The sequence below is a fragment of the Porcisia hertigi genome, chromosome 30, assembly GCF_017918235.1.
Source record: "Porcisia hertigi strain C119 chromosome 30, whole genome shotgun sequence".
In the NCBI taxonomy this organism is placed as follows: domain Eukaryota; phylum Euglenozoa; class Kinetoplastea; order Trypanosomatida; family Trypanosomatidae; genus Porcisia; species Porcisia hertigi.
In genome coordinates this window covers 954,270-973,740 of record NC_090589.1, presented here as the reverse complement: position 1 = coordinate 973,740, position 19,471 = coordinate 954,270, and the positions used below count along the sequence as shown (strand labels likewise).

At 52.5% G+C, this 19,471-nt stretch overlaps 2 protein-coding genes across 2 annotated transcripts; both read left to right on the top strand.

Annotated features, from left to right (window-relative positions):
• Window positions 1–608: 608 nt before the first annotated feature.
• On the top strand, window positions 609–7,958 carry JKF63_03005 (uncharacterized protein; the record flags this gene model as incomplete). Its single annotated transcript, XM_067899027.1, has 1 exon — window positions 609–7,958. One exon carries the CDS (start codon window positions 609–611, stop codon window positions 7,956–7,958), a length of 7,350 nt encoding a protein of 2,449 aa, XP_067755471.1.
• A 1,232-nt stretch (window positions 7,959–9,190) lies between these two features.
• Window positions 9,191–9,691, top strand: JKF63_03004 (uncharacterized protein; the record flags this gene model as incomplete). The annotated part of the gene is made up of 1 exon (XM_067899026.1): window positions 9,191–9,691. The coding sequence occupies one exon, from the start codon at window positions 9,191–9,193 to the stop codon at window positions 9,689–9,691; it is 501 nt and encodes a 166-aa protein (XP_067755470.1).
• Between the last annotated feature and the right edge of the window lie 9,780 nt (window positions 9,692–19,471).

Genomic DNA, 19,471 nt, shown 5'->3' with positions numbered 1-19,471 from the left:
CCCCCCTCCCCTCCCCTCCCCTCCTGCATCTCACCGTAGATCTCTATCCATCCCTTCTCCCGCGTCAAGTTTATTTTGCTCATACGTTGCTTCAATGTGCAGTCGATGGTCTTCCTAATAATCTGCAAAGGAAAGAAGATCTTCGAGTTGCACTCCGCTGACCGTGCCCCTCTCGGTGACGGTACTGTACACTCCTGTGAATAGTGTGCTCTTCTTTTCCCGGTGATACGAACCGAACGCCTGTCAATCGGCCAAGCCTTCGTCCTTGATTTCCGCCTCTCTTTTTTTCTCCGTGTGTAGCTCCTGTCCCGGATAAGGGGTAGAGACGGGGGAATAGGAGACTCTTTTCGCCACCAATCCTTCACGCGTGTCTCTTTTTTTTTTTTTGAGGGGAGGGGAGGGGAGGAGCGAGAGGCGGGGGCGAGCAGCTGGTTGAGCAGAGAGAAGAACGAGGTGTTGTCGCCGTTGCTGTGTACGGTGCACTAATCACTTTCGTATATTATTATTCACTCGTTTTCTCCGTACGCTGTCCCCCCCTCCCCCCGCCCCACGCACACACACACACACACACACACGCAAACGGGACGAGATAGAGTCATCTGCCAATCATGTCGACGACCAACAAAAACCACCCGTTGAGCTCCTCAGTCCCTGGCAGCGCGCCGATTGACCATCGGTCATTCACCGCCTGCTACACTGTCACGAAGCACTCATGGAGGGGCAAGTACACTAGAATTTTCTGCGTAGGTCCGCATGGGATCGCCACATGTGACGCGCGCTCCTTGTCGAAGCTGACGAACTACTGGCCATACACCTCGAGCGTGCGAGGCATTCTGGCTGAAGGCACCAATAATGGGCAATTCCTTCTCATTATCCAAAGCAACGGCAACAAAGCAGAGGAGTTGCGATTCTCTTGCGTCTCTGACGCGGAGCGGGTGCAACTCTTGACAGATGTAAACCGGTATAGACTCTGTTTTGACCACAACTATCGCGCCTCGCTACCGCTCCAGATGTTTGCAGCAATGAAGTACACCACCAAAGAGACACTTCGACCGTGCACTCTGCGAGTGACAGCCATCGGCCTTGAACAGTTGTACCGTACTGGGGACGAGCTGAGCGGCAAAGCCCCTGCCGAAGGCGTCGCGACAGCCAGCTCGCCAGTGCAGGTGTCGACTACAGCCGGTAGAGGCAATGCAGGCGATATACACGAGTATGAAAAAGTGGGCGAGTATCTCTTTTACAATATTCGGGGCATCACATCCATTGAAAACCGACCCGGCAGCCTCGTCATTGCGTATGGAATGGAGATGAAGCTGCATCTCTACGACGTGGTGAATGCAAAGCTGCTGATCGAGTCCATCTCACAAAACGCGAGGGAGTACCTCGGGCTTCCTCGATATCGTGAGATGAATATCCTGTCGCAAAGTGTGTTTGATTCAGAACGCCTCGGCATCCGCCGCGACGCCCTCGAGGCTGTGGAGGAGTTCAGCGTGTTGAAATACTCCCCAAAGCAGCGTGACGGCACGGTGCGCCGCTTGCTGAGCACCACATCGAATTCGATTCTTGAGCGGGACCCCGTCACGTACAATCCACTCAGTGCACATTTTCTTCACTCTATCTTTGCTCTTGTGCGTTGCGAAGATGACGATCAGCGCTTCTTCATCCTTTTCAAGGACTCGCCTGTCATGAAGTCGTATCAGTCACCCCTTCGCGACGCCATTCTGGCGCATGTGTTGACAGCATGCTACAGTGTTGGGGAAGGAAACGTGTGTGTATTGTCGCGCCCACTTCTGCGGCGCAACCGACTCTCTTCTCTTGGTACACCCGTCACAGAGGAGGTGGAGAGTCTGTTGCTGAAGGGGCTTGTCGACAGTCGTCGCGCCGGCGGCGCAACCCCAGGGGACATGGCAAAATGGACAGCAAGCGACGTGGGTGCCGCTCTTATGGCGGCCCTGGAGCTTTTCAACGCGAACATCCCGAGGACAGGGTTGGCGTGGAGCGAGAACAGGGACGGTCTTTTCTCTGAGAATCGTGAAAAGCTGATATTCAATGCAGTGGAAGCTGTCCTGGAGCACTTCTCATGGATGAAGCTGAGTGGGAGCGAGGCGAATCGAGACGGCACCACCAGTACCAGTGGCGGCACCAGCAGTGGGAACATTGCCGGCAACATGATGCTCGACGCGATGATTCAGCGTTTTGTTGCGGAGCAGTTCCAGGCTCTGGGTCGTCTCTCGGTGTCACGTGTGGGCTTCAGCTCAATTGCACTAGTTCCTTCGCTGTTCAAGTCGGTTGGCATTTACTCGGTGAAGGCGTTGCGGCTCAACAACCTGGCGGTCTCCTACGCCGTTATCGAATTCCTTAACACGCTCATGACCTCGTTTCACGATCATTACGAAGTAGAGCACGAGTCCATAAACAAGAACCGACTACTGAGTGCTGAAGGCTTCATTCGAAGTCTCATGGAGGTGCTGCGCGACCACATTCCCAACAAAAGCGCGTCTTTGCTGGTGTTGGAGCTGCTGTTTTTCTTCAAGTTTGCACTCTGCCCACCGTACAGCTGCACAACCGACCCGGCACACTTCAGGCGCATTATGCAGGAACTGGTGGACATAGTGGGGAGACACCTGTTTGAATTGCTGAGCCACTCGTGTGACATCATTCGCTACACCGCAGGCCAACTGATCCGGGTGGTGATGGAGGAGGGCGACGAAACCCAGTTTGCACGCATGCAGCAGCTCGCCTTGTCGGAGGCGGGACTTCTTACACAGTTCAACATCGCAGTCTTTTCGTCCAATCGGAAGCTTCGCGACCTGGCGCGGCGCCTTATCGCGTACTGGGCGCACTCCAACGTGCCCACACAGGACATACTGCGGCGCATGGTCCCACTGGCCCTGTTGAACTTTCTGCAGTCTACGGAGCCGGCACCGGCAAGCGAGCAAGAGGTGGAGGAGCAAAAGAAGGTGACCCAGATGACCGCAGTTTTCCGTGAGTCTAAAACGGGCTGGTTCAAAAAGTCTTTCAATCCGCGAGACGTCATGCCGGAGGTGAACGAGAGCGCCACCGACAAGTGGACCGGTCCCCTTACCTCTTCCCCGGCAGACTCCAACGGCTCTGACGGCGGTCGGGTGCGGTACCGCGTACGCGATGTCAAGGTACTACCAAAGATCAACTGGAGCATGTTCTTTTATCAAGCCAACAGAGACCACCTGCGGCCCGACCTCATTTGGAACCACACCACCCGGGCCGAGCTCAAGGCAGCCGTTCAGGCGGAGCTGGAGGCCTTCCGGCAGCACAGTGATATGTGTCGGGAGAAAATGATTGCGTGGAACTACGCTGAATTCGAGGTCGTCTATCACAGCCTTGACGCGGAGCTCAAAGTCGGACAACACTACCCTCGCCTGCTCTTTGAAGACCCACACCCGGTCATCGCGCAGCCGCGGGAGTTCTTCAACAATATGTACCACCGCTTCCTGCTGGTCCAGGACACCAAAATTAAGCTGGAGTGCCTGCACGGATTGGCACTCCTCTACACGCACTACGCTGAGACTATTGGCGAATTCAACGATCTGCCGTTCTTGCTCCAAATGCTGCAAAATACAATGGACCCCATGATGCGAGACCGCCTACTCCTGCTTCTCGCCCATCTACTCAAGGCACGTCACAACATTAAGCTCTTTCTTGATCACGACGGGCTGGCACCGCTGATGGACCTGGTGACCTTGGCGCACCTGCATATCGATCGACCACAGCTGAAGTCCCTCTCAAACACAATCGACTACCTTGGCAATCTCAGCGAGATTCAAGGTCAGCAAAAAGAGTGGCATTACACCCAAAACGGCGTCAAGGCAGGGCCCGTCTCCTTCTCCGAGCTCAAGGAGCTGTACAAAAAGGGCGAGGTGACGGAAACGGCTAAGGTGTGGGCACAGGGCATGCCGGGCTGGAGCGAGTTCCGCGCCGTTGCACAGCTGCGCTGGGGAGTCATGGGCGCCGATATCCCGTCTATCCTGACGCTGACAGAGGTGACATGCACGGTCCTGGATATTGTTATTCTTTTGTGCCAGCACTATCCGTCAGTGAATGATGAAGGTGCTGTAATGCAGCCTCAGCCGAAAGTCAAGCGAATTCTCAGCAGTCCCGCCGTCCTGCCCCATTTGGTACAGTTGCTGCTCACCTTTGACAGCGCCGTGTGCTCGCGCGTGCACACCCTTCTCCTGTCGCTGATGGAGGCAAACCCGCTAGTGGGCCGGTTTTTCCTTACCGGTGTGTTTTTCTTTTCGTGTCTTTACACCGCGTCAGATGTGCTGCCCATGTGCCGCCTGCTTGCCGCGACGCATAATCGACAGTCCTTCCAGTACGCGGCGGCCACGAATGACGTGGTGCGAAATAGCATTCTGGCGCCGCTGTTGCCACCGGCAATGGTGTGTTACCTCACCCACCACGGCCCCGAGGCTTTCGCAGACGTGTTGCTCGGTGAATACAACAACCCCGAAGCGATTTGGTCGCCGTCTATGCGGCAATACCTGGCCGCCAAGGTGGCCGCACACGTGGCGGATTTCACTCCTCGACTGCTCAGCAACAACACCGTGGTCTACCAATATTGCCCAATAGTTGGGGTGCAGTACGAGTCTTTGCAAAAGGAGCTGTTCTGCAGTCAGTACTACCTGCGCCACTTCTGCGACGAGCTGCGCTTTCCGAACTGGCCCGTACGAGACGCTGTGCGGTTCCTCACGGATGTCCTGCAGCAGTGGAAAGGAGAGCTCAGCAAGAAACCGTCCTCGCTGACGCAAGAAAAATGCCACGAGATTTTGGGGCTCCAGCCGCCGTCGACCCAGCAGGAAATACGCAAGGCTTACTATCAGCTTGCCGCACGCTACCACCCCGACAAGAATCCCAACGGCCGAGAAGTTTTCGAGCTCATCCAGCGCGCCTATGAATTCTTGGCAGCCGGCTCAGTAGAATCGAGTGAACCAAGACCGTACAACATCTCGCTAATGCTCAAGGCGCAGTCTATTCTTTTGAAGAGGTGTGGTCCTGCACTGAAACCGTACAAGTACGCTGGCTACGGGCTCCTCCTGCGTCTTATCGAAGAGGAGTTCCACACGCCGGACGCGCTCCACAAGGACATTGTTCTCCTCGATCCGGCTACGGAGCTGTGCTACTTTACTATTCGCAATACCCCTCTCAATGCCGATGAGCTGCAGGAAGAGAACGGAATACACCTCCTCGCAGAAATCGCCAAGTATTGCTTCGAACTCATCACACCCAACTCGCTGGACACGGACATTCACGTTCGAATCGCAAAGCACTGCATGCTCACCTTCTCCCTCTGTGCCCGCTTCACGGATTGTCGTCTGAAGATGCTACGCGAGGAGGCGATTCCGTACCTCACCGCGAAAGGTATCGCCTACTACCAGGCACCGGAGTTGTCGCGCGCGTGCATCGAGGCGTGCGCCAGCGAGTCCTACAGCGAGAAGATGCAGTTGGAACTGATTCGCTATGGTAGTATTTGGCACCTCCTCCAGTCACTCTTCTTTTATGATCCCTCTCTCGACAAGGCTGACGTGAGCCTCGATGAAGAACATCACAAACAGCTCTTCGCCAACCGTGCTGCCGTTCTCGCTCTCCATGGCATCTACGCCCTTGTGGGCATCTCGCGCCCCCGTGCCACGATAACGAATAGCGCAGAAGGCACCGACTCGCACGGCAGGGCAGTCATTGTGTCTAGTGAAGAGAGAGCGGCGGATGCAACGACTGACAGCGTTGTGCAGACGACGCGACACGTCGGACTACATGAAGTACTCCAGCGACTCCTAACTCCCTTCATCCTCTATAAGATGGATCGTCAGCCTGACAGTGAAGCGGAGGTGCTGACACTGCTGAACTCGAACTCCGACACCCCGTATTTCTTGTGGAACAACTCGTGCCGTACCGAGTTGGGAGATTTGCTCCAGAGGAACTCGAAGCGGTTTCGTGAGGCCGCCTTCGGCGCTACTGACTTGCCTCCTCTCTCCACGAGTATTGCCGACTTCACTTATTCACTCCACGCGCGCGAGGTCGTCGTGGGTGGTGTTTTTCTGCGCCTCTTCATTGCTCAACCAAACTACCCAATCCAGAACCCCGTCGGGTTCTTCATGGCGCTGCTTCACTTTTTGCTTGACAAAAACTCTCATTCGGCAGGAAAGAAAGAAAGCGTTGCGGGGACACCGCCGGCACCGCTCACCACAGCACATCAAACTGTCTTGCAGGACGCACCACTCTTGGCGGCTCAGTCACTGCGACTGCTGAGCTGCAACTACTTGGAGACGCTCACGGCGACAGCAGCGAAGCAGATGGGCTCGCTGGTTGACCTTCTTAGACCCTTCACCCCTGTCGAGACGGGAGCAAGCGGCACGATAAGGAGCGAGTTAGACATACAGAACGCTGTTCGTTTGGAGGTGGTGCAGACGTTGACGAGATTCCTCACCTCGGATACCTGCCTTCAGGCGCTCTCAGTTATCGAAACAGCCATGACAGCCGTGGTGCTCTTGCTGGAGCAAATTCTGCAACACCAAGACGAAACATGCGACACGTCGTTGCACCCATCTGAAGAGCTGGATGCGGTGCTGGCGCTCGCCCAGCTCATGCTTGCCCATCGCAGCCTCGTGCAGCAGAGTCTTGACCGGGGTATCTATATCTTCTTGCTCTTTCTCTACGCCACCTGTCCGCGAGAGGGGGTCCGTGAGGAGTGTTGCAGGTGCTTGGCAAAAAGTTACGCCGATCGCCTAGTCGGGCCGCAGCTTTTCTTGCGCTCCTCTAATCTCCTACCAGCGGCGTTTCTCGAAATGATGAAGGAAAACGTGAAGCAGGCATGTCGAATGCTGGATGTATGGCAGGAGAGCCCCGAGCTGGTGTGGACAAAGACTCAGAAAGAGGAGCTAGTGAAGCAACTGCAGGAGAACCGTAGGCAGATTGTCAACGCCCTCTCCGCCGACCCTCTTGCGTCCTGGAAGCCGCCTGACATGACCGGAGGGGAGATGGGTCCACCCCAAAATTCCTCGGAGTACAACAGCAGCGGCGCTGATGGCGCGAAGGATCGTCTACGGTATCTGCAAGTCGGCGGGGTGTACGTGATGTTTTATGTGCGGCAGCCCGGGTGGGCGGTGCGCCATCCGAAGGAGTTTTTACTGGCACTGCTCGAGCGCTTTGTGGAGGAGGCAAGCAAGGCGATCTCAACCCAGTCCAACGGTGCCAGCGCTCTGCCGGACTTTGAGATGTTGGAGTTGCTCACCAAGGCAGGTGAGATGCTGCTAGCCAACTCGCCAGGGCTTCGCGACTACATGACGTCGCTTGGCTACGGCAGTAAAATTGACCGTTTGCTGAATCCCGGATCGGCCGACAGTTCCACTAACGATGTGGTGGTCCGCTATTCACTTGAATGGATGCGGGAGATGAGTCGCTCAGCTGCGTGCGTCGAGGCGACGAGCAGATCTACCGATGTGCTGTCTTCCCTCATCGACGTCATTGAGAAGTACCCCGCTCTTACCATCGGGGCGCTGGAAACACTGGAGGGATTTCTCAGCAATGTGACTCGCAATTCCCGCGTTTTGGAGTACGCTATGCGCAATCACCTTCCGGAGAAGCTGCTCAAGTATCTGGAAGAGAGCTTCCCCGATTCGGCCAGCGCCGCAGCGGGTGTCAGCGCCGCGACCATCCGCGCCGCGCTGGTGAAGGTCGTCAAGGCTCTGCTTGCCGCACCAGACGAAGCACACACACTGTGGATCCAGTCGCTGCTAGACAAGAGCTCCGTGTGGGCCAAGTATAAGAATCAAAGCCATGATATGTTTCTCACAGAAACACAGTTTGGTGGTTACTTGACCGCCAGCAGCAACACTCATCCTGGGGCGGCAACCACCACGCTTTCCTTGACGGCGACGGAGACTACGGAGGTGAACATGCGCGCTGAGCCCCCACCGCTCTAGGGCCACTCAGGAACCCAGACTGGTCTCGACGCCGCGTATGCTCCCAACTAACGCAGCCGGCGACTATGAAAAATGGCGTGCTGGCGAGACTTCTCGACGGAAGCGACGTCTTTTCGCAGCCATCACCTTTGACATGGGCTTCGTTGGGGTGGCCACGATCCTGTTTTTTCTCTCTCGATGGATTTGATGAACGTTCACTTTGCAATGCGCGCGCGACCCTTTTGGAAAAAAAGAATAGCACGAATTAATATGTAGTTCCCGGGGTGAAGCAGTTACGGTAGTGAGTATTTTTTTTTTTTGTAAAGCTCCCCCTTTTCTTTTCTGCTGCGGCGACCTTCACAACCAGGAGGGGCAACGTGAGCAAAATGATGAATAAAAACCTGGTGTATTCTGCATGTCGTTTCTGCTGGCTATAAGGGTAGAGGAATCGCCTAGGTCTCTGCGCGCTAGCGGTGGCTGCATCGATCTAAACTTGACCCGCTACCATCTGCTTGTAGCGCTATGTAGCTTACGATGCGAAAAGAACGTGCTGTGGCGTCATTCTCGGATGTGTATAGAACATTCCTGTGTTCACCTGCTTGTGGTTCTCTTTAACAACGATCCCTCCCACTTTCACCCCCCCCCCACCGTCCCTCTTTTCCTTACACTTTTCTTCAACGACACACGCACACCTGTACCTGGCCGGGCCCCGGTACACTCGAACACACTCTTGTGCAAATGCGTTGCTTATCTGAATGTTTGAATCTGTTTTTCCCCTCTTTGTCTCTCTCTCCCCTCCCCTGTACAACAGCAATCGTCCGCCTCGCCCCCTTCCGTGACCTTTTAAAGCAGCTCTTCACCTTTTCAGCTTCGCAGTCTCCTCCCTCCCTCCTCCTGCCTCGTCCCCCTGCCCCCCCCCCTCACACTTCAGTCTGCATTTACAGCTCTCTCACTGTTGTTCTCCTTTTTTTCCCTCCTACCCCCTTTGAAAAAAAAAGGACTGTGTATTTTGTGTGTTTCGTTGTCTTTTTTCTCCGGCACCCAAAGATTTGGCACGCATTTGTACCGTTTCACGTGACCCGTAGATATTCTCAGCGTCAGTGTGTACTCATCCCCTCTTTTTTTGTGTGTGCCTCCGATTCCTCTCCCGATTTGTGTGAAGCGTCGTCCGTGTTCTTCTGAGCGAATCTCCCCCCCTCCCCCAACACACACACACACATACACACACATACACACAGTCCAGAACAGCGAAGATGCAGCTACCTCGCATTCCGTCGTACGAGGAAGCTAGTATGGCTGGAGCGGAGTACTCACTCTCACCCATGTCCCCCCTCAGCCACCTAAGCAAGAAGATTGACGTGACGAAGCTGAAGACGAAGGCGTGCCGCTACTATGTCCTCGGTGTGACGTGCCCATTCGGGGATACTTGCGCTTTTTCACATAGCGAGCCTGTCTCTCCCACCGCATACGCACCTGCGCGGTTCACGGCAAAGAGCCCTGCCAGCGTCAACTTCGAGGACTTGTTCAAGTCCGGAAGTGGGCAGCTGAGCGATACGCAGTCCACTGATGCCGCTGGCGAGGTGCCGGAGCGCGTTGTGTTTGGTCAGCCCCCGCCGGCCTACGACATTGCGCTTAAGGAGTCCGAGACGATGGCGGCTGCAACGGAGGAGCTAGTGACCCCACCCGCCTACCCCAAGCGCTTCCGTTTCGATCCCTACAGTGTGACCTGGATCGCGTTCGAGAAGACCGCATGAGCGCCGCTATCGTCCTCCCCTCCCTTTTCATCCCCCCCCCCCCCCCCCCGCCCCGCGCGGTGTACTGCTTGGGTAATTTTACTTAACAACGAGAACAAACAAATAGACGCCACTGCTTTAGGAATGACGATTCATTGTGGGCTCACTGGAAGAGAGATTCACACACCTCAAATGGCGCGTCGGTAGTCCCTCCTAGGTCTCCCTCGTTCTCTCAACACTTCAGGGGCTCACTGTCGTCGTTGGAAGCTCCACAGCTTCCACAGGAAAAAAAAAAGCGCCGAGACGCCTTTTTTTTCCCTGTTCCTTCCCCGTCTTTTTTTTTCCTTTTCTTCCTGTTTGTGTACCACCGTTTTTTTTTTCTTTTCGCATCGATTAAGGACACGACAGATTCTTTCAGCTCTGTTTCACTTTTCACTTATTTCAATGTGTTTCTGTTTGTGTGTGTGTGTTCATGAGTTAGTGGCCGCGTGTTTTTTTAATGTTTTTGTGTGTTTTCCTTTTTTAGTTCCCCGTTCTATTTACAGCTGTATTTCGGATATGTTTACCCGTTCATTTTTTTTTGATTTTTTTTATTGTTTTCTGCCTTGTCTTTTTTTTTCGGCTCTGGTTTCTCCCTTTTTTTTTCACGGTTGCGGTTTTGGTTGTGTTATCTTGGGCAATTTGCTTTCTTTTTTTTTTTCATATGGTCGCCGAGTTGATCGGATATTTTTCCACCGTTTCTTTCTTTTTTTTTTCGGATGGTGGAGATCGTGTGGCTTCGTCTACACTGAGTCGCTGAGAGGGAGTCAGGGAGAGAATACACACAAACGCGCACACGCACACACACAAAAAATATGTTCTGTCCCTGACCACCTGTTTCTCGACTGGGTGTACACTCTTCCTTTCTTTTTTGGGCTGCTTTTCTGCATATGATTTCAGGCACACGGGGTCTCGACGTGCACCTCTCACCTCCGTTCGCACATACACATGCACTCTTCACTTTTACAGACTATCGTGTGTTTGTACACATACATAGATGTGATCTGGAGTTGTGCTTGTGTATATTGATGCGCCTGTTTGTGTTGTGTACTGGCTGACCTTTGCCTTTCTGTATGTGCTTCCCTCAGTCTCTTGGATGTTCACTCCCCATTTTTTTTTTCATTTGCTCGCTTGTGCTTTATTGCTGCCGTGTTCATGTCCAAGACCATCCCCGTTGCACTGCTTTTGTTGCGGGTACGCATTGTGTCTAACCGCGCACACGCTCCTTCTCCTGTTACGTTTACTTGCTGATGTTTACGTCGTATAGCGGTGCTTGGTCGGCAATACCTCCTTGTCCATAAGTGCACGCATCGCATAGCAGTGGTCACGCACCCCCTTTTTTTACGAAGATATGGACAGGCACGTCGGCGCCGTAAAGTTTTTTTTTCCATGTCGGGGTTCATTACGAAATGCTTGCAGCGGGAGAATCCTGTACAATCACTGCCTACGCCGCCCCCCCCCGGGGGGGAGGGCGTGGTGGGAGGAGGGGGGACGCGTATGCGTTCGTGTGAAAGGATGTGTGCCAATGCTGTAGACCAACATGCGTAGGGGGCGAGAGAGGTGTGTGTGTGTGTGTGTGTGCTCGGGTTATCAATTCGTACGCGCAAGTGGTTGTGAAGTGACAGTGTTGAAAGATTTGCTCTTCACACATGCCTGTGTGCGCTCTCGGGGGACAGGAGAGGTGGTATGGGAAACGCATGAAGAAGGAACAAACTTTGCCATCACTTCTCTGAGGAAGGTGAAGCTTCGCTCCTTTGATGTTTGTGCTCAGCAAAGCAAACGGCCCGACGGGGGGTGCCCGTCAAGGAACAAAGAATCAGAGCAGGACCCCAGTGGAAAGCAGTCAAGGCATCAAGTGCAAAGCCCGAGCTTGGCGCCGCGCGTTCTGGGGTTCGAAACGCAAAAGCATCGCGATATTCGCGCACACACACCTACACACACACAGAGCAACAAACTCACGGGGTGGAATATGGAAATGGAGGGAAAATAGAGAGAGGAGGAGAGAGAGATTTGCAAGGACGAGCACGCGAATAAATTCGAGACGACCCCGAACGGTGACGCGTGTCTAGCTTCAAAGGACCTGCCGCAGAGTTTCAGGGCATCTCCTCTGGCAACAAGAAAAAACCGTTTCCACATAACCCATTCCCTTTTTGTTTGTTGAGTGCGTGTGTGTAAATGCGGTGTGTTCAGATGGGGATGATCGCCGGTGTTGTGTTGCATACGATCTTGTGTTCGTGATGTGATGTGTGTCATTTCCAAACAACAGCTCACCTGACCCGACTCGTTATTTCTTGCGCTGGTTTGGATCCTTCTTGTTTTTAGGAGTGACTTGTTGTTTTTTTCGTGAGGAGAGGTGAGATTGAGCTCGTTTTTTTTTTTTTGTACACCGTTCTGCGGCGAACGCGATGCGCGCTGTCCTGCTCGTTCGGTGAAAGAGACCTAAAGGGGAGGCACAACCCGTACCAGGCGTGTGCGGCTGCTCGCGTTCGAGTTGCCTCTCTCCCACTTGTCCTCTTTTCTTTGTGTGTGCGTGTACTACTGAGGCAGCGTTCTCCGCTTCACCACGGCGTCCTCGGAGCCATTCCACTTTGCCCTCGTTTTCATTTATTACTCCACCCGAATTTTAGGCGCGACTCTCTTTGTTCGGTTTCGTTTGTCGCATCGTGCCAGCCTTTAGCGCTAGCCAGCCCTTCTGACGGAGAGACTGACCGCGCTTTATTTGCGTCATGAAACCCTGTACACCCGCTCTCGTGTGTGTTCCCCTGCTCCCTCCTCTCCCTCCCTTGCCCCCGCCGGTCTTACTTTGCGCTTGTTTTTCATCTACGAGGCATGGCATGGAGGCGTCGAAGGAACGGGGAGGGGAGGGGGGGGCGATATCCAGCGCCAGTACGACATCCGCAGAGCTCTTGTTCAAATCCTTGGCCTTAGCGGGGAGTATATATGTTTGTTTTCCCACAGGGATTCCTCGAGGATATGCAAAGAATGAGTGCGCCGTTTTTTTCTCTTTCGGACGAACGAGTGCTTGGGAACCGAAACAGTCTGTGCAAAGGAATCACGTGTACAAGGTGCTTAGACACTGTCCTCCTCGAGAAATCGACAAAGAAAAGGGCGAGATGATGAGTGCTTTGCGCGTCGCAGCGACCGCACACAGTGTGGGCGAGGCAGCGGAGACACAATATTCGGAGGGATGGCTCGCTCATCTCAGTAGGATGGCTTGCAAAAAAAAAAAACGCTCACTCGGGGAGAAACAGAACATCGAAGAAAACATGGATACAAACTCATATACAAGCACAGAGAATTATGTGGCCTGAACAGTTGAGGAAATAATGAGACCCAACACACATCACCTGTAGCTCCCAAATCTGCATGAAAAAAAAAGAGGTGAACGACCGCATCGATAGACAGACAGGAGACGGAAAGCTAGCCAGGTAGTGGGAAAGCGAAAAAAAATGAAAAATGAAAACCTGTGAGCAGATATAGTCACGCGTACGTATTTTTGACAGTCTCCCTTCATCGGTTTTTTTTCTTTCCTGATTACCACAACCAATCCGAGCATGCCACCCTGTCTGTCTGGAAGCGAATTTTATTGCTGAAGTTTGCCCTCGCCTGTCCGTCCGAATTTTTCTCCGGTGTTGTCGATACTCATCGATTTTTTTTTTCACGGCGATGAACGTGTGTGAGTTGTAGTCTGTTTTTCCCCCGCTATTCGTCATTATTGTTCGTGTGTGATAATTTGTGTTCATCCGTTTCTTTTTTTCGTGTAGCTGTCCCATTTCTCGCCTCATCATTTGGTCTTTTTTTTCAGCCCTTTTCGTGTGTGTGTGTGTGTGCAACAGCGTTTTTTGTTGTCTCTTTGTTTTCCTCCCTTCCCCCAGAACCACACACACACACACACACACAATCTCTTCTTATACCTCACATCTCTCCGCCAGTCCCTGTGTTTGTTCCTCTGCCCCCCCCCTTCCGTCTCGACCCCTGTGTATCTTGTCCTCACCCACAACACCACCTTTTTTATTTCTAGAGGCTTGCGTGTGTGTGTGTGTGTGTGTTACCTCTTTTCTGTTTTTTTTTTTGGTTCTGTTTTTTCTTCCGCCCTTACCTTACCTCCCGCCTGTCTGTCTTACTCTCTCTCGTTGTATTTTGTTTTTTTTGTTGTTCTTTTATCATTTTTATCATATTGTTTTTTTTTCTTTCACTCTTCTTCTTCCTCCTCCTCCTCCCCCCCCCCCATTACCTTCCCTCTCTTTTATTTATATATTTATTTATCTATATTTATATATATCTTGGTTTCACCCGCCTGCTCGCTCGCTTTGTACCAATCTTTACTCCTGTTGCTTTGTCTTCATGTTTTTCTCCCTTTTTTTTTCTCCCTCCCCCGCCGAGTTCACCAGAGCCCTCCTGCCCAAACCCGCCACTGAAAAAAAAAAACGATAAGAGAACAAAAAAAAAGAGAAGCAAACACATTTGCCAGTTCTTTAAGGCACGAGGCAACTTCGAACCGATGATGATCCAACGCAAACACGAAACAAAAAGAAGAGTAACGAGTGGGGAAAAAAGAAAGAATAGCAGCAGTCTTCCTTTTCTCATGTGCTGCGATCCCCGCGTTTCCCCCCCCCCCCCCCCTTCTCCCCCCCACCCCTCCTCCCTCCCTTCCCTGAGGAGGCTGTGACCCTCATTGATGCAGTGGTGCACGTGGAGAGAAACGCTGCCTGGAATATCGCATATGCGTGCGTGTATGTGTGCCTTTTGCGAGATGATGATGCGCATTGGGAGAAACAACAAACGGCGCTCATCATCTGAGGTAGGGTCGCACCACGATGCTCGGGGAGGGGCGGGGCCCTCATATTGCATGATGTATCACAAAGTGCACGATGCTGGGAGATGAAAGACTGGGTGGGGGGAGTGTGGGAGATGGCCTGACGACAATGAGAATGGTGGATACGCTGGTGTTCTCGGAATGAAGCTCAGCAAAGGCTCGCCCAAAGTTGATTGCTGTCAACCGTAATTCGAGCAATTCACGCGAGAGGGGGGGAAAAGAAGAAACACCACTTTTTTTGTGTGTGTGTGTGTGTGTTTCCCCCCGGAGGAGGTCGCTCTTAGTTTTTCCCTTGCTTTTCTGCTTTTTTTTTGCTTTTTACCCTCGTTTCTGTGTTCACCGTGTTTTTCACTTTGGCTTCGCTTTTTTTTGCCCTCGAAAATTTTATATTCATACGAACAACAACAAAAAGGAGAGAATTCCCCTTCCCCCACCCCCCACCCCAATCCTCATCCTCATCCTCATTTCTACGCGCAATAGTCTCGAGAAGTTGACCAAAAAAAAACGTATATAATGTGTATATATACATACGCACATACTAACGAACCTGAACTCTATATATTTTTTTTTACTACACCCCCTCCCAATTTACACGTTGTCCTTTTGAGTAGTAGTAGTAGTAGTGCCCCCCCCCCCTCCCTCCCTCCCTCCCCCCCCTTATGTTGTCTATCCACTGGAGATTCTCCCTACGATTTCTTGTTGGTTATTCTCTTGGCCAAAATTGAATCCATGGGCAACCGTGTTCACTTTTGTTCAGTCTCCGCTGTTTCTTTTGTTTTTTCGTTTATGTTTGTACCGTGAGGGGTAAATTTTTATATTCTTTTTTAGGTCAGTGCTCGAGGATATGCCAAAGGAAATGGGATGGGGGATGGGGATGGGGGTGAAGGTTTGAGAAGAGAGATAAAATGCGAAAGGCATTTGAACGTTTTTTGTTGCTGTTGTTCTTTTGGTTGCTTTCTGTTTTTTTTTTTCACCTCCACTGTGTTGTTGGCCACTCTCACAAACGAAAAACAAAGAAACGTAAACACACACAAACAAAACGGGGTTTCTCCGTACATCTACTGCAGTGAGTGAGGAGGGAGGGAGGGAGAGAGGGAGGGGGGAATTCGCAAATGAAATCGTGACGGTTGTTCGCGTTGTTGAAAGGACGAGAAACAACAAAAGCAACTGAACAATAGAAAATGTTTGCAGCGTACAGGGAACGAAGGAATCAGCTCACCCCCCCCCTCCCCCCACACCATCGAGGATAGCACCGACGCCACACGGTGTTACAAAAGAGAGCACAAAAAAATCAAAATGAAATCGGGTAGTGGTAGTGGTAGTGGTAGTGGCAACAAAAACAAGATCCAGTAAGGGACCAGAAACCAAATCACCCTGCCTTTGATTCTTTGTTCGATTCCTTTTTTCCTCCCTTTCACCTCCCTCCCCTCCTTCCCCCCCCCCCTTCTTTCCCAAAGAAGAATGAAAACATGGACTTCAAGCAGAAAGTTGCTCAATGTGATGACTCCCTCGCGTGCTTTCGTTTGTCGTTTTTTTTTTTCCGTGTGTGTGTGTGTGCTCTTCTCGAGAAGACTTGATTTTTTCTCTTGTTTTTTTTCTCCCTCCCTCCCTTCTCTCTTTTTCCCTCCCTCCCCCCCTCTATTTGTATTTTATCAATGTATTTAACATGTTTCGGCTCATTTATTTTCATTAGTTCTTTACTTTTTGTTTTCGGCATAAAGACAGGAAGGAAAACCAAAAGCAAAAAAAAAGGGGCAGACCGTTTATTATTTTACAGCGGTGTTCACCTCCTCTACTCCTCTTCTTCTTCCCCCCCCCCTTCCCTTTTCCAATGGACCTACACGCCTTTCTCACCTCTGTTTCTTTTTTCCCTCTCTCGTCTGAGAGGTACATGCGTCTTGGGTGTTGGCGTGGGAAGGGAGGGAGGTAGGGAAATGATCTAGACGGGATGGAGACGCTTCTGACGGGCTTTCGATGCGTAGTATGACGCGGGGTACATGGTGCCGGCTCGCTTCTTGCCTACCCGTTGCTTTTTCACTTGTGCCATCTACAAACGGTTGGTGCGCGATGGCCTGTGCAACTGGTTCTCGCAGGGCAAAAAGAGTGGGTGCCCATCTGAAAGGTGTCCCCTCTCTCTCTTGTCATCCCAGCTTGTCGAATTTCTGCAAAGAAAAACAGCACACACACGCACGACGCAGAGGTGGTGTGACGTATTTCACGGCCTTTGCGTCTGCTTCTCTCGGTCCACATCCCCGTCTCTCGCTCGTCATCAGCTTCCCCGTGTCTTTTCTCTCCCCTCCCCTCATCTTTCACTCCGCAGGTGACATATATATATGTTTCTTCAGTAGCACTGCCTCTCATTCCGTTACTCCCTACGCAGCGCCTATTTTTTTTTCTGTAACCCACTGGAGGGGGGGGGAGGGGAGGAGAAGAAGACATGACGCACATCTTCTTCTATCACTGTGCCCTTCCCACATAGAAGTGTCGTGTCGTGTATACACATGGATTCTAAGCCGATGTTTTTCATCTCCCAAACCGTTATTGCTCTTCTCTATGGGTCTTCCGTTCTCTGAGATGGACGATGCTGCCTCGGTGGCTCCCCCCTCCCCTCCACACACACACACACAGCGCACAAAAAGCTTCAGGGTTATGCTTATTTCGCTGAGAGGACGTCCACCTCCATGGCTTGCAAAAATTGGCCCTTCACGTTCCACACACCTACGGTACATCTTCTCAGTACCATGCGTACCTGACCCCTCCCTTTGCATAGCCAGCTAACGCATTACAGCCGCTTTTGGGCGATAGACTTCAGTACCTGCGTGGGCTGAGACCAGCACAGCATGATCATCTCGGGATTCTGCTCTTTGCAACGCCCCCCTGGCACACGACTTGTCTACCCCGCAGATAAAGACTAGGCTGTGTCACACCACCACCACCACGTAGGCCAGTGGTATGATGAGCTGTGGTCTTGGTGTTTCCTCGAAGGCAGTAATGAAGGCTACCATCTCCGGTGTGGCTCAGCCCCTGAGACCCCCACCATCAAAAAAAAATATATATATAAACCGTGTACTTTCCCATCGGACACAGGAAACCACCGTTTGAGCGGGCCGAGCTGGATGGCGGGAGCAGCAGCTGTCAGCTCTGTGCCATCTCCAACGCTATCGACGCCGGCATCAGGATGTAGCAGTCGCCTACCCCATCATTGTCGTTTGAGGATTTTCTTTGTTGATCAAGGGTCTGACGTCACCCTTCCCTCCCCCCGAAAAGTAAATGAACGCACTGCGCTGCACCGACAAAAGGCATTATCAAGGCAGTCTATTGAAACCTTTGTGCTCTGCCTTTCTACGAGTCCGCGTAATACACAGGAAAAAAAAGGCCACCTCTGCCTCTGCAAGATCGAAAGAAACGCAAATAAACCGGAAGGAAAAATAATTTGGGTGTTTGACAACGAAGTGAGAGGTGATGACGTGATTTTATACAAAGAACTTCTCTTAACTCGTTGTCATGTTAGCTGCCCCCTTGAGGTGGCACAGCCACACCCACCACAGTTCTGGACTCTCCGTAATTGGTGAACAGTGAGTGTGATTCAGCGTCGTCGTTTTTTTTGTGTGTGTATGTGTTTTTTATATCGTTTGTGTGCTTGTTTTTCGTCGCTGCATTTTACGAGTATGTTCCCTCGTTATCTTGTAAAGCTGGCACCCCTATTTTTCTCAGCATCTGCCTATTCCTTCTCGCCTCAGAGCCTCTCAGCACCCTGCAGCGCCGGCTGCCAAGAAAGGCTTGGCGACCTTGCCCATTCTTTGTTGTTTCGTGTCCTGCCCATTTCCCTTTCCTTTGTTTCTTGTTCTTGTTTGCTTTAGACTCTCTTCAGTGACGCATAATCACTGCCCTGTATTCTCCCTCCTCAACTCCCTTCTCTACATCGGTACAGGATTAATGGAATGGACAACAAATGCCGCTCCACTCAGCCAGCAGAACCCCAAATTGGGTTCACTGTGTGTTCCACGTTTTACCATCAATGGAGCTGCTTGATCAAACCCTCCCCACGCTGACTAGTGTTGGGGGGAAGGGGGGGGGGGCTGCACTATTTTCCCCGCACATAGACGACTACTCGGTCGTGGTTCCAAGGGCATCTTCAATACACACTGGTGCTTCCGGTTTTGTCGTGCGTCGTGGACTTCGTTTTTTGCTTTCCTGCTCTCTGCCGTTAGCTCTCCTCCCCAGCCGGGCTCCATCATGGGGAACAGCGCTCGCGGGCGGAGCGCACTCACTGGGCGGCAGAGGTCGCGGTGGTATCCTCACGGTGCGGGGAATACTCGGAGAGTGCAACCCCCCTTCCCTTCCCTTCCCTCCCCCCCCCCTCCGCCTTGCGCGGCTGCATCGTGTGTCCGCCGGCCGATTCGTGGCGTCCATCCTGGAAGCTACAGGATGAATTCCTGTATGGCGCGGTCTGCAGGTGGGACGCGAGCTGGGGCAGTCGTAGGCACCCTTCCCGTCATAGTTGTGGTGGTGAGGCTAGGTGTAGAGCGGAGCATGGACACCCCGAGTGCCTCATGCCGGCCTCCCGCTCGACACGGGGGAAAGTAGGGGCCACGGTCAGCAAGGCTCTCCCCCTCCCCCACACCCCATATAGCCTCTCGCGGCACGCAGGCTGGGCGAAGAGTCTGTGAGTAGGGTAGGGAAGGGAGGGAGGGGGGGGAGGGGGGCTGGCTGGCCTGATGCTGACCAAGCTTCTCCCGGTTCGCGACCTGCTGGTGTGGAGGCTTCTTGGATGACGCTGTGGAAAGGGCGAAGGGGGGGGAACACTTACCACCACAACTCATGGGATGAAGTTTCATAAAAACTATCTTTACCTGTTCCTGCCGCAATCTTTGCTCCCCTCTTACTCTCTGTGCTCATTATATTCGTCTCACCTGATGCACCATGGACAATGTTACACACGAAAT